This window comes from Hyaena hyaena, unplaced genomic scaffold (assembly GCF_003009895.1).
Source record: "Hyaena hyaena isolate Hyena2069 unplaced genomic scaffold, ASM300989v1 scaffold_58, whole genome shotgun sequence".
Taxonomy (NCBI): domain Eukaryota; kingdom Metazoa; phylum Chordata; class Mammalia; order Carnivora; family Hyaenidae; genus Hyaena; species Hyaena hyaena.
Genome location: NW_024080689.1, coordinates 3139357 through 3154563, shown reverse-complemented (window position 1 = coordinate 3154563; position 15207 = coordinate 3139357). Strand labels below are relative to the sequence as shown.

Here is a 15207-nt window from a genome sequence, read left to right as displayed (position 1 = left end):
CCCTGGATGCTCCCCGAGACTCAACACGTGAGAACTTCAAGATCAGACACAACGTGGCAGGCGGATCCCCGTCGATGAACTTGCATACTGTTACCTAGGCCGAAAGCCATCGGCTTCTTTTGCCTGTTGGACGACTCTTCTACCCCTTCGCGATTTTGTAACAACATTCACATCATTTGGAAAACGATGGCTTGGGGAGTTATAATGGTCTCCCTGACGATGCGTTTCACTACAGGCCATTAAAATAAATCAGTCATTAATATCGCCCTCTGTCTCATCGGAAAGGGCTGTCCACACCATCACGCCCACAGTGGTAAACAGGAAGTTTCCCCAGATCCGAATTTTCACGTGAAAACTCAGACTTCACCACTGGCAACAAAGACAGTCGGCTGCTGTGCTAGAAGGGACAGGTCCCCTTCGCTCATATCCTGAAACATGTCTGCCAAACACCCCAGTTGAGGATCCACGGCTAATCTGGGAGTCACAGTCACTCTATCAGATAAAAATGGTGCTCTCTTAAAAAAAAAAAATAGCGAGTTCAGTTTGCAGCCCGGAGAACTACACCCCTGCCTTTCCCTGTGGTTCAAGGCGGAAGTGTTATGTGCGCCTGCTGTCCCTTCACATGGTATATTCCAAGGACTCCATTGGAATCCACATTCCATAAAATCCATGATTTCTCCTGCTTTCTCAAGGGCAGCCTCAAGTGAAACTGGATGAAAATAACCGCTAGGACAGTTTGCGGTCACGGCCTCACCCTCCACATTACTTCTGTACCGTCAACACCAACATCGACAGCGAAAGGGGCAAATGATGACTTCAAATAATCACGAGAGCAGCTGTAACCTCAGAGATCACTGGAAGAGTCTTAGGGACACCCTGAGGGTCCACAGGCCTTGCTCCGAGAACTTCTCAATTATACCAGCGCAAAGCAATACAGATGAACCTGAAGAAAGTGGTGCCGAGTGAAAAAGCAGACACGAAGGCCATCTCCTGTGAGATTCGTTCACGTTCAAGTTCATAAGTAAGAAAAACTGCACTACATTGGCTAGGGAGGTCCGCTCGGTCGATAAAGCACACTGGGGGGTTTTCAGACACTTCGTGGGAATTAACAGACCAAGTAGACAAAAATCAGTAAGGAAGGTTTAGGAAGAATTAAAAAGCTTAGGTCAAGGGCCACACACGGAACCCTACACCCAACGGTAACAGAATTAACGCCCTCTCCAGGCTCAGACAACGCCCATCAAAGCTGACGGAACGTTGCACACAGCAAGTCTCCAGAAAATACGAGTAATGATGGTATGTGAACTGTATTCTTTTCAACGCACTTAGTTGAAAAATCAGTAATAAGAAGATAACTTAAGGACCCCGCCTTGAGAAATCTTTAAAGTAGCCTCTTAGGTGGTTCACAGGTTAAAAAAGAAATCGTAACGGGAAACAGAAAATATTTAGGGCTGATGAATAAAAATAGCACGCATCAAAACGTGTGAGGTGAGCTAAAGCAGTAGAAGAGGAGAGGTTTTACAGGTTCTGGATGAAGTTATTAAGAAAGAGGATGAAGATGAATGGCCTGAGAAGTGGGGCGGTCGGGGAGGGCACATTTGAAGAAAATATAAGGAAATAACAGAATCCCAAGCAGGCTCCGTGACGTGGGGCTCAAACTCCCGAACCAGGAGATGGTGGCCTGAGCTCAAGTCGGACGCTTGACCGACGGAGCCACCCAGGCACCCCTCTTCCTCTTACTAGGATTCTTGAAGGTCAAGTGCTCCAACTCCAGACGCTGCTGGGAGCCCTCCTTCCACGCCACTAACCAGAGACACGATCGTCCCCAATTCGGAGCCCTGCTGGGACCTTAATGCTTCAAGATGAACTTAGCTTGTCCTTCTGGAAAGACCTAGGGGGCCGCGCTGTGAAAAGAAACTCGGCCCTCACTCAGGGTGGTCCCTGAGTTTAGCTGGGGAAAAAAAACCATCAAACAAACTTACTTGATAAAAGACACTTGTGAAGCCTCAGAATCACGGCAGCGAATGACTGCAGAGGATCTCAGGGGTCCTTTCTCCGATTCCTTCTTTTGCCCACGATCCCCTTCCCCTCTGAATGTCCCTCCTCCCTCCTACTCGCAGGAAGCTTCGAGGAGGTCGGAGGCGGGGAAGCAAGGTGAAGAGGCTGGCGGGAAAGGCGCGTGGCTCCCTTCCGCACAGCAGCTCCTCACATCCCCGGGCAGCACCCGCCACTGGCCCCTGCTCGCCATCTGACCCGCCTCACTCCCTCTCACCTTTATTCTCCCAGACCCCTCAGCCCGCTGGACCAGGGAGGAAGGGAAGGGACCATGCGGGCAATGGGGACGACAGCCATGGGCCCCCTGCCTTCCCAGAGCGGGACAGGCCTGTGCCCTTGGCAAAACCACAAGCCGGGCCGGGTCCTCGACGCTGCTCTCCTGTGATGCTCTTCCTGGTGGCTTCTCTTCCCCAAACCTCTCCCAGTCTCCAGCCGCCTTCCCAGCCCTGGTGCGTCTCACCCACTTTGCGCCTGACTTCACAGAGACCACAGAAATGGGGGACCTTCAGGCTCGACGGAACCTCCTCTGGCAAAGGTCGTGGGAGAAGCATTCACTCCCCAGATGCTTCCCTGGCAGCTCCCTCCGGTGGGCAAGGCTCCAGCTCTACGCTACCTTCTCGGAGAGCCCTTCGCGGCCCCGCTGCAGAAAGCCGTTCTCCAACTCACTCTATCCCACAGTCAGGCTTCATTTCCTTCTAGGATGCGTCAGAAAGGCAGGGACCTGGCCTGTCCCCACACACTCCCCCGCATCTAGAACACAGTAGGTGTTCAGTAAATAGTCACTAAGTAAAGGAATTTCTATGGGAAAACTAGTTCTGAGTGACAAGAGCCCGGGTGGCACGCCCCTAGGCCTCTCGTTAAACTCTCGCTCTCGTGGGCACCTGGGGGTCTCCGTCGGTTACGCGTCCGACTTCGGCTCAGGTCATGATCTCGCAGTTCGTGAGTTTGAGCCCCGCGTCGGGCTCTGTGCTGACAGCGCGGAGCCTGCTTCAGATGCTCCGTCTGCCCCTCTCTCTGCCCCTCCCCCGTGCTCTCGCTCTCTCTCCCCTAAAGATAAACGTTAAAAAAAAGAAATTCAATGGTTCTCTTCCCAACTCAGACCTTTACAAGATCAACTTTTCCCTCTGCTTTGTTTTGTTCTAAATCAAAGCTCTCTATCGCCTTCTTTAAGTCACTGCTGCCTGCGTCTACTATCCCCTTGAGCCTTTTTCTGTCCTTCTAGAGCTTTTCAAGAATCTGGCTTGCGTTTTTCCGCTCTCCCTTATCCCTTAGTATTTTTAGTTACCTTTTCCCGCGTGGTTAGTGACACTGTCAGTGCCTGCAACATACGTGTCACCTGCTGACCACAGGACAACCCGGCCTCAGTCTCGCCCCGGACGGCTTCCTCTTAAACACCGCAGTCCAACTCTGGCTCAGGTTGTGACCTTGTGGATCGTGAGTTCGAGCCCTGCATCAGGCTTGCTGCTGTCAGCACAGAGCCCGCTTCGGATCCTCTGTCCCTCTCTCTCTCTGCCCCTCCCCGACTCATGCTCTCTCTCAAAAATAAAGAAACATTAAAAAAAAAATCAAAAATAATAAAATAAAATGGCACCTTAAGATACAAAGGAAGGGGACACTTGGGTAAGCCAGAGGCGACCTTTCCATGTGTAACACAAACAGTCCTGTTAGACAGACAGCGTGGGGAGCGCAAGTCCTCACGTAGCTCCGAACGCCGGTAGGTGCGATCCACGTGAATATCCCGCCACCACCTCCCACGACAACGTGTGTGTCACCACCTCCCTCCGGCGACGGCGCGGCCGGAAATACTCACGTAGATAAGTCCCGAGTAGTAGCGGTCCTTGAGGTTGTGTAAGACGGAAGCTTCGTTCAAGCACGTCAGTTCCGCCATGTCTTCCACCTTGGAAAACTTGGGTGGGTTCATCTTCTGGATGTCGTCCTTGTTGACCATCGCCTTCTTCCCGTTCTCGGCCAGCTCCACCATGACCTCATCTCCCCGCTCTTCCTTGATACTGGCGGCCTCGAAGCCGTGGCGTTCCGACGGGATCCACACGAGCTTTTTGGCCGTCCAGTCCGCCTGAGTGGCAGGGTTGTAGATGACAGCCCTGTCCACAAACAGGTACCGCTCTGGGTCTTCGAGTCCGGCTCTCTGGGCCATCGTAAACAGAAGGATCCAAGAGCAATCGCCTCTAGGGAGGAGAAGAGAACAAGGTTAGGTGTTTGCAAATACTCGACGCCTCACAGGTTCTCTTCCTGGGAGGCACTTACAGCTCAACCTCTGGCGGAAAGAGAGCATAAACCTTCACCGAGGCGCTGGGGTCACCCTCTTCATGGCCACGCTGACCGGGCGTCCAAAGTAAATTTCAGGGGAGACCACGAACTAAAACCAAGCTGGGGGAGGAGGCAGCGTTCCCGTGGGACTTTTCCCCGCCTCCTCTCCTCTCTCGCCCCCACCACGAATTAAACAGGGTTGGGTCAAGAAGGCAAAGGTGAGGGGCGCCTGGGTGGCTTAGTCGGTTAGGCGTCCGACTTTCGCTTGGGTCATGATCTCGCGGTTTGTGGGTTCGGGCCCCGCGTCGGGCTCTGTGCTGACTGCCAGCTCAGAGCCTGGAGCCTGTTTCGGATTCTGTGACTCCCTCTCTCTGTGACCCTCCCCTGCTCACGCTGTCTCTCTCTCTCTCCTAGAAATAAATAAAACATTTAAAAAAAAAAAAAAAAGAAGAAGAAGAAGGCAAAGGTGAATGAAGCCAAGGAAAGCGGAGACTCCTAAGAAAAGGTGCCGGAGGTGGTGCCTGAATGAGGTGGCCATGGGGACGGAGCTGCAAAATGCACAGTCACGGCAGCTGCTAAACAGGAAACCATCAAGGGTGCCTGCGTGGCTCCGTTGGCTAAGCCTCCGCTTTGGCTCAGGTCATGATCTCACAGTTTGTGAGTTCGAGCCCCATGTCGGGCTCTGTGCTGACAGCTTGGAGCCTGGGGCCTGCTTCGGATTCTGTGTCTCCCTCCCTCTCTGCCCCTCCCCCACTCATGCTCTCTTGCTCTCTCAAAAATAAATTTTTTTTTTAATTTTTTTTTTAATGTTTTATTTATTTCTGGGGGAGAGAGAGAGAGAGAGAGAGAGAGAGAGAGACAGCGTGAGCAGGGGAGGGTCAGAGAGAGAGGGAGTCACAGACTCTGAAACAGGCTCCAGGCTCTGAGCTGGCTGTCAGCACAGAGCCCGACGCGGGGCTCGAACCCACGAACCACGAGATCATGACCTAAGCGAAAGTCGGACGCTTAACCGACTAAGCCACCCAGGCGCCCCTCAAAAATAAATATTAAAAAAAAAACAGTAAAGCATCAGGTCTACATGGGCCGCCCATTCTGCCTTCAGATAAGAGACTTCAAGCTCTTCCTTACTAACAGCCGCACTCTGTCCCCCAGGGTGGCCATAATGGGATCAAATGAGGCCACAGAGGACAAACGCGACTTGGCTTCAAGACCCAGCCACTCGAGGACGTGACGGTACCTCCCCAGGCCTCACTCGCGCCCTGAGGATGCTCCGACCCTCGTCAGTGCTCCTCATTTGTCCAGACCACATCACCACCCTCCTCGCTCGCCTCGAAACGGGCTCACATGTGCCCCTGTAGACAGTGCAGCCCAGGAGCCAATGTGGTGTTCCAGACACGGTCGGACCGGCACAGAACAGAGAGAGCCCCTAACTTAGGCCACACTGAGAAAGGCATATTCTAGTGGCGCCTGGGTGGCCCGGTCGGTTAAGCATCCCACTTTGGCTCAGCTCACAATCTCACGGTTCGTGGGTTCGAGCCCCACATCCGGCTCTGTGCTGACTACTCAGAGCCTGGAGCCTGCTTCAGATTCTGTGTCTCCCTCTCTCCCTGTCCCTCCCCTACTTGCGCGCTGTCTCTATCTCTCAAAAAAGTGAGTAAACGTTAAAAAAAATTCGTTTTTTAAGAGAAAAGCATGTTCTTTTAAATCAGGTTAGGAATTAGTCTAGAACATTCGTGATTTTCACCATTAAGGTCTCTTAAGACCGAACTGGTTGGTTCAGCACTCATCTGCCATGGGTTCACACGGAGCCGTCGGCCACAGCTCCCCATGCCCCTCTCGGCTGTGTCTCATCCTATACGGTGCCACTGACTTCCTGGATCAAATGACAGGATTTTACAGCCATCACTCACCTTTCCGATGTGACTCATCACTTCTGCCTGACAATATCTTTTTGGAATCTGATACCGTCATTAAATACTTTTGTTATTACCCCAAATTCCAGGTTATTACAAATCTCAGAAGTCTGGTTTCCATGACCTGGTCCAAATCAACCCAAGAAACCAACTGAGTAACCATTCTTGCTCTCTATCATATCTTTCCAGTTTTTGCCTCCTCTCCCTCCAAAATGATGGAGATCCTTAGTAAGCTGCAAGGCTAATCGTAGAGTAGTCCAGGGGTGCCTGGCGGGCTCAGTCGGTGGAGCGTGCGACTCTTGATCTCAGGGTTGCGAGTCTGAGCCCCACTTTGGGTGTAGGGATTACTTAAAAATAAAATCTTAGGGGCGCCTGGGTGGCTTAGTCGGTTAAGCGTCCGACTTTCGCTTAGGTCATGTACTCGCGGTTCGAGCCCCGCGTTGGGCTCTGTGCTGACTGCCAGCTCAGAGCCTGGAGCCTGTTTCAGTCTACGACTCCCTCTCTCTCTGACCCTCCCCTGCTCACGCTCTCTCTCTCTCTCTTCTAGAAATAAATAAAACATTTAAAAATAAATAAATAAATAAAAAATAAAATCTTAAAAGAAAAGGAGTCCAAAATTGTTAAGAGGCTCTGAACCTCGAGTCCACAAATTTCAGGCTCCATGAAATCACGGAAATGGCAATAAAAACGTACACTTCTGAAATTATTTGTCCTGATGTCATGCATCACAAACATGCATGTCCTAGATAGAACCTGGGGCTCAAACTCCAGCATGTGCGGAGTCCCATCCCAGGGTCTCCATCTCGGAGGGTCTGGGGCGGCGCCTGGTCATTTGCATTTCTCACAACCTCCCAGTCGCCGCTGGTCCCGCCCCCCTCCCCCGCTTTGAGAACCATCACGCCTTAGTTCTCCGGTTGCCATGGTGAGCCACTGTTGTTAACAGGTATGCCGAGATAGAAATGAAGGTTGAACACCAATGTTCTAGACCAATTCCTAACCTGATTCAAATAGTGTATGCTAACGTTGTTAAACGTATGGCCTTGAGTAAGACAAAAATCGGGAAATGAGAGGAAACCACAACAACAAAATCACAGAAGATGTAACATGAAGTAAGACTTCTCCAAATAAAAACACCAACGCGTCTTATAACTCGCCTTGTGTATTTGCCCTCTTTGGCATTCACGCGCCGGTGGGCCACACGGCACAGAACCGATTCGCGGGGACCACGTACACTGTGAAGAACAGTTTCCAAAGCCCATCATCACCTCTAGGGACTGGCTTTCGTTAAGACCAGCAACACGCTCTCTGTCTTTCCAACTTCTACTCTGCAACCTGCTAAGGAGAGAGGCATGGCAATGACCTGGGAACCATCCAGGTAAATCTGGACCCGGACAGCAGGACACACACCCGCTTTTGCGAATGGCAGCCTTTTGAGAGGGAAAATATCCCAGTATAACAAAACACGGTGACAAGTTACTCTCATCACTAATCGGTATAAACTGCATACCCCACACGACACCGAGGGAGCTGTCTCGGTGCCAGTGGGCGCGTGCGGGCACAAATTTCCGTAATTTCACGTTGGGCATGTAATTATATGCTTAAATTGAGCGGGTGGCTATAAATTAGAATAGCTTAACAGGTCATTTCTGCAGCAGACCTTTTTTTTTTTTAAAAAAAGTAAATTATATACTTAAAAATTAGTTTGTCGATTCAGTACAATTTATTTTGTTGGGTGTTTTTTTTAAGTTTATTTGAGATAAAGAGGGCAAGCAGGGGAGGGGTAGAGAGAGGGCGAGATGGAGAATGCCAAGAGGCTCCTCGCTATCAGTGCAGAGCCCAACTTAAGGTTTGAACTTATGAACTGTGAGATCACGACCTAAACCAAAATCAAAAGCTTGACGGTTATTGGACTGAGCCACCCAGGCGCCGCCCCAAAGTGGTACGTTTTGAATTTATCAGTATTTTTTCTAGGTGAAGAAATGATTGTCATGTAAGGGGGTGGGGGGTACAATAGATCACAAAAATGCTAATTATAAAATGCTCCTGACGTTGTGGGGGGAATTTACACATACACATTTTTCAAAAGGGAACATAATAAATTAAAAAACAAATGAATAAATAGGAACAGATCTGCACTGGGTCTTCACTGGATAGTGAGATTACAAATTACTTCTACTTTTCCAGAGTTTTCTACAACTAATTGGACACTGAGCGGACCATTTCCTGTTCCTGGCTGTATGGTGAGTGCTTAGCTGCCTCCTGGGGCCACAGGATACTGACCAGGGATCATATGCGTGGTCCCTACCCTCATCCTGAGCTTCACCTTCTCCACAACCCAAAATCTACCATTCCTCCCAATGCTGACCCAAATGCCACCCTCTGAGAGGTTCTTTTCAGGTCAATGTGGCAACTTAATCCTTCTCTTCTGGCATTCTTCGCGCTCTCCCCTGCACTCTAGCAGAGGGCTGAGCAGGAAGCAGGCACCCAGGCTGTTGAGTCTGATCGGAGTTGGGGCGGCCAGCGAGGGGGCTGCGGTTCGTTTTAACTCCGTTCCATCGTACATTTGGTACCCAATCTTGATAATATTGGTATTTAACGGTGAACCACTCCCAAATGCCTTGCTTTACGGCAGGGAGCAGAGCACAATTTTTAAAAGTAGCAAACACCGCTCTCTCTATCATGCATTACGGCCAGGCACTATTCTACCCAGCCTACCTTTACTGACTCTCCAGCCTCACAACAGCCCTGGGAGGTGGGCACTACCAATATCTCCATTTTACAGATGAGGAACCTAAGGTAGAGAGAAAGCCAAAAACCAGCGTAAGGTCCTGGATCTCACAAGCAGCAGAGCTGGGGTTACCCCCCGAGTCCCCGCCAGGTGACCGGGCGTGCTCTGAAGGGCATGAAGTACACTCCACGCAGCCTCTCCGCTAAACAAAAATCCTATCGATCCCGGTTTCAAGAACGGAGGCTCAGCAATGAACACACCAGCGCAATCTGGCAAAGGCTTTACATTTAATTGGGAAAAAAACAAAAAACACCAAACCCCACTTATATTTAGGAGAAAAGGGAACCAAAAGGAAGCTCTTTGCAGCAGACAGAAAGATAATCGGAAGGTGTTTGGTGTCATTTGAAATAACTGCCTAATTATAGCTAAGTCACTGATCTATAGACGAACAAGCCCGCTAGAACCAGAGCCTCATCCCCTTCATTGGGTTTAGACACACACACACCCCCTTCCCACGGCCACTTTTCACTTCCAGCGGGAACACCACCCAGCAAGCTTCTCAACTGCCTCCCAGCACCCACTGTAGGTACAGAGATGGGAAAATGACTCAATTTTGTGAATATCTGACGCACGCCAGGCCAAACAACGATGATGAATAAATTCTCCGTGACAGAACATCTCTAGAACAGATCAACTAAAGCAGGATTGTCACACCTCGTCAACAATCCCCACTGGGGTGACTTCACATCACAGGCACGTGGGATCCCCATTAATGCACCCAAAATGCCGCTGAACCAAAAGAGCACACCCCCGAACCAAACGCAAAAGGGCACCCGCTATCTAGAGCCCGCAGTGCCTCTCCGCTACCATCTTCCGCTGGGTGTGGAGGCAACCCCAGGAATTTCAATGCTTCCCATTCGCCGCAGAGAAAGTCCACCAAATGCTGAAGCACAGTCTCCCCCTCCCCGCACAGCGTGCCCTTCAGAATTTCCTTCAGCTCGCCTTTCATTCCGTCTGTCTTCATTGTGATGATTTCCCCAAGGAGCCCAAATAAAAAGCCAACCTCTGGGGTCACATCGTTTTGCTGCAAAAGCTCGCGCGGTACACCGCCCCATTACACCATATGCTTTCTCCAGATAAGGCCGGGGAGGAACCGAATTTGAGGCGCCGAAGTAAAGGGATGCATAAAATAAAATGGCCACTTTTTCAGAATCCGAGGCAGACGGGGGCATACTTGAACGTCAAAAGCATGGGACTGGGAGAACACTGGTAAGGGCAAACCCATGAAGGAAATAAAACAATAAATAGATTAAAGTTTTCCAGAGTAAGATACTATGGAGAATAATGAAAGCTGCCTCAAAGAATCTTCAGTTCCAGCATTAAAAAAAAAATCTCAGCAAAGCCAAAGTATTATATTTAGTATATTATATTATTCGGGGAAAACAGCAGCCTTTGTTCCGTTCGCAGGCTGGAGCTACCCCTACCCCACCCCACCCCACCCCTGCCCCCCCCCCCCCCTTGCATCCACCGCAGTGGTCTTGAAGGGAGCCGCAGAGGGCCCAGAAACAGATAACGGTCACAGGCAGAGGCCACACCACCCAGCTGAGCCCAGACCCGCCGAGCGGCCAGCCTCCCTCCCCAGGCCCCGGCTCCCGGGCCCGGCCGGGCCGGGGGGCCTCCCGGGTCCCCCCGGGCCGCACCCGCCCACCGCAGGCCCACAAAGCCCCCGCGAACGCCGCGACTCGGCGGCTTCCACTCCCCTCCGACCCCATTCCAGGCCCATTTCATGGGATCAGGGTGTGACCCCAGCTGCAGAAGGCCAGCCAGAGAGTCCGAGGCGAGCCGTGCCCGGATCGCTTACACAATAAAGGGATCCCGAGGCGAGGGCTGCCCCCCCCCCCCCCCCACGGCCGCCCTGCCGCAGCGCGCCCCCGCCGCGTTTCCCGCCTCGTCCCCCACACCGCCCAGGGGCCTCGCCGCGCGTCCGGCCCCGGCCCCCCGGCCCCCCGGCCTCCCTCCTGCCCCACGGCCACGGCGGAGCCCACCCACCCCTCCGCGCGCCGGCCGCTGGCTCGGCCCCCCGCGCGCCGCGCGCCGCCCCGGCAGCGCGGCGGGGTCCCTGCCCTCCGGCCCCCCCCGCCCCCACCCCTCCGGGCCAGGAGGGCCGCCAGCCTTCCGAGCCCTGCGAACCCTCTACCGCACCCGGGCTGCCGGGCCGGCCTAACCCGCCCGGGAACCCACCCAGGGGCCGGCCCTTCGTGTCCGGCGCCCCCCACCCACACCCGAGATCGCGCTTTCCAGCCCGCCCCGGGGCTCCCTCCCTTCGCGGGACCCCCACCGGAGCACTAGGCCTCCCCGACCCCCGCGCCCCACGGATCCCACACACCGAGGACCAGGTCCCTACATCCCCACCCCCGGATCTCCATCCCCAGCCCCCCAGGGGTCGTCCCCCCGCACACCCAGGCCCGATCCCTGCAGGGGTCTCGGGCTCCAGCACCCCATTCCTCGCCCCTCCAGAGGGCTCTCCACGCCCCGGGGTCGGTTTCTTCCCCACCCCCCGCTAGGGCCGGTCCCCGCACGAATCTCTGGCCCCGCAGCACCAGCCCTCCACCCAGCGTCCCCTCGGTCTTCCCCATGCTCCCGCTTCGGCTAGGCTGCTGCGGTCCACACGCGCCCTGCACCCTTCCCCGGCCCGGGGCCCTTCCCTCCCCCACCCCGTGCCCCCGCCCGCGACCGCCGCGCTCGGACCCGGGCCGCCGCACCTCTCACCTTCAGCCGAAGATGGTGGCGCCGGCGCACGTCCCCAGCCGCGACCACAGATCCGGCCCCTCAGTCCCAAACCCACCGCTGCCTCCGCCGGGCTCCTTTAGCACTGCTGCTCCGGGCGGCCCCACCCACTCCCACCCTCATTGGGCCAGCCCCACGCCCGTCACCGCCGCCCCCAGACCCACTGGTCCGTTTGCGCGCCCATCTCCAAGGGAAGACGTTAGCAACCCGAACGCAGCTACCTTCCCGAGGTCCGCTCCCTCCACCCACCTGGAATGATGCTCATTGGCTCCCGCTCCCAGCCCAGGCCGCCGGGGCCGCAGTCTCATAGGCTGCCCCGCACGCCCGTCACGGATTCCGGGAGGTGCGGCCGGGGCGGCCGCGGGCGATTGGCTGGCGCCCGCGGAGATGGACAGCCGAGGCCGGCCCGGCGCCCGCGAGCCCGCGGAGCGGCGGCTGCGGACCCCGCGGGGGCCCGGGCCGCGCGGACGCCGGGGCAGGTGTGCCGCGGCGGGGAGCCCCGAGCCGCGCCCGGACGCGCCTCGCCCGGCGTCGGGCCGCCGCGGCAGCCCCCTCGGGCGCCTCGCCGCCCCCTCTCCGTGCCGCAGCCGGCGTGCCCCGCAGCCGCAGCGGCTCCCACCGCCGAGCCGCGGGCCCCCGGCGCTGCCTGCAGGGGCGGGGCCGGAGCGCGGTCCACAGGCCTTACGTCACCCCCGGCGCTGCTGCGCGGGGCGGGGGGGGGCGGGGGGCCGCGGCTCTGCGGCTCACCTGCAGTGGGGGAGGGGGCGGGGCTCGCGGCGGCTCTGCCCATGCGCGCGGGCTCCGCGGGGGGCCCCGGGCCGCTGCCGGCGCTGCAGCCACGGTCGCGATCCCGGGCGGGTTGAGCGCCGGCACCCTTCGCTGCCGCAGTTTCGGCGTTTGCGCCGGGAGGGGCCTCCCTCCCTACCCGGGCTCCTGGCGGGGCTGAGATCCCAGAACGAGAGGCGAGCCCGCCTCGGGGAGAAGACTCCGGAAAAGGACCTTCGTTCACCTCATTCATTCGTTCTTTGCTTCATTCATTCACCACCGGGAGCCCCCTGTCCTGTCTCCTAGGCCCTTAAGGTCTTCAAAGGCCTTAGAAGACGTGTGAGAACTGGAGGGGGTGGGGTGGGGATGGGGAGTCTCCAAAATAAGGGAAGGAACCTGGAAAAAATTGAAGCTAATAAATATTTAACGAAATATCTGCAGCATCTAAGTCAGTTGTAACGTGACTATTGCATAATTACATATACCAGCAAGAGCAAAGCCCAGTACTTGTTCTGACGAAAAGCTCAAATTATCAAAAGCCCTCTCCAAAATTTTTAGAGCAAAATGCAGGTATTTAAGGTTGGCGATGGATGCGTGTCAATACGTGTGAGCGGAGAAGTGGGTAAGCCTAGGAAACTTCCAGTCTGGCCAAAGAAAAAAGTGAATAAAGCAAAAAACAAGGCAGGAAATGATAAGGAAGGGTTGGTGGAATTCAGAGACGGCTCCAAGAGGCGGCTGAGCGCAGAGTCCTTCCTGGGGAAGTCAGAATCCGGGCCTGGGTCCTTTGTCCTGGTCCATCTGGTTCCCCATGCCCACCAGCCCGGGGCAGGGGGGGGGTTGGAGGGAGGGAAGCTGCCCCTTGTGCAGATGACTTATGACTTGGCCCCATAAAGAGGTCTGCCCTTAATGCAGACTGTCAGGCTAACTGTACAAAACACATGGACGATATTCCTCTTCTGAATGTTTCAGTGTGTTCAGTGAGGGCCAAAGACTCGACTGGTCATTTCTGAACGCGGTGTGCTGTGCCTGGAGCATTCATGCACAGACAGCCTGTTAGCCACCAAGTCTGTGGTTTCCCACAATTTTTTTAGTTTTTTTTTTTTTAACGTTTATTTTCGAGAGACAGAGACAGAGCACGAGTGGAAGAGGGATAGAGACAGAAAGACACAGAATCTGAAACAGGCTCCAGGCTCCTATGGGTCAGCAGAGAGCCCAAGGCAGGGTTCAAACTCAGGAACCGTGAGACCATGACCTGCGCCGAAGTCCAACCCTTAACTGCCTGAGCCACCCAGGCACTCCTCCAACAATTTTTTAAAATTTTATTTATTTGGGGGGGGAGGGGCAGAGAGAGAGAATCCTAAGCAGGCTCCACACTGTCAGCACAGAGCCTGATGTGCGGCTCAATCTCATAAACCATGAGATCATGACCGGAGCTGAAATCGAGTCGGTCGCTTAACTGCCTGAACCACCCAGGCGCCCCTTCCCACAATTTTACAACAAACTCAGTGGATCATCATCATGAGAAGGCAGGAAACTCATCTGAATTGAACATCACAAGGATGCTAGTCTTAATGAGAAATCAATATCCAAGAGAATGTCCCCAAATGTATCTACCTCCAGTCCTGGTGACTCTCCCAACACTTACACCAGACGTCTTTAGCTACCTGCTGGCAATCTCTACCTGGATGCGAGGGACACAGCAAAGCAGTAAGTCTCAAAGCCCTTTTCTTCCAATTCCCACTCATCCCACCACCCAAATCTACCCTTTCCCTCCCCAACTTCCCTTTGTCTGTTAACGGAAGCAGCTTTTTTTTTTTTTTAATATATACAGTTTATTTATTTCTGAGACAGAGCATGAGTGGGAGAGGGGCAGAAAGAGAGGAAGACACGGAATCTGAAACAGGCTCCAGGCTCTGAGCTGTCAGCACAAAGCCTGATGCGGGGCTCGAACCCATGAACCATGAGATCTGACCAGAGCTGAAGTGGGACACTCAACCAACTGAGCCACCCAGGCGCCCCATTAACGGAAGCAGCCTTGAAACGCCTGATGCCTTCCTCTCCCAGCCTCCAATATCATGTCCCTCTCTACCTCTATCATCCAGCCAGACAGGATCCTCCAGAGTCCCGTGGAACTCTCGTCCAGAATCTGCCGCCATTTTGATGAGGAAAACACAGGCTTTCCACCCCAATAAACCCGGTTCTGAATCCATCTGTCATTACTAGGTGTTTACCCTTTGACCAATTCCTTAACCTCATCTTTAAAAGGGGGATATAGGGGCGCCTGGGTGGCTCAGTCGGTTAAGCGTCTGACTTCAGCTCAGGTCATGATCTCATGGTTCGTGGGTTCGAGCTCCGCATCGGGCTCTGTGCTGACAGCTAGCTCAGAGCCTGGAGCCTGCTTCAGATTCTGTATCTCCCTCTCTCTCTCTGACCCTCCCCTGATCACGCTGTCTCTCTCTCAGAAATAAATAAAAAACATTAAAATTTTAAAAAGAAAGGGGGGATATAAATATGGGGCGTCGGGGTGGCTCAGTTCATTGAGTGTCCAACTCTGGCTCAGGTCATGATCTCGCAGTTTGTGAGTTCGAGCCCCATATCAGGCTTTGTGAGGATTCCATGTCTGCTTTGGATTCTGTGTCTCCTTCTCTCTCTGCCCCTCCGCTGCTCACACTCTTTGTCTCAAAACTAAAT

General features: G+C 54.2%; 1 protein-coding gene across 2 annotated transcripts in view; it reads right to left on the bottom strand.

Moving 5' to 3' along the window:
• Positions 1-12198, bottom strand: part of MYH10 (myosin heavy chain 10) — a 126723-nt gene extending 114525 nt beyond the window's left edge. Inside the window, exons 1-2 of one of the 2 annotated variants that reach the window (XM_039231495.1) lie at positions 12001-12198; positions 3866-4241 (exon numbers count right to left, since the gene is read on the bottom strand). In XM_039231495.1, the coding sequence (XP_039087426.1) occupies positions 3866-4241; positions 12001-12059 (435 nt within the window). In that variant the 5' untranslated portion in view covers positions 12060-12198. The remainder of the gene's footprint in view (positions 1-3865; positions 4242-12000) is intronic. The other variant, XM_039231494.1, reaches the window with a different exon arrangement.
• Positions 12199-15207: the final 3009 nt, after the last annotated feature.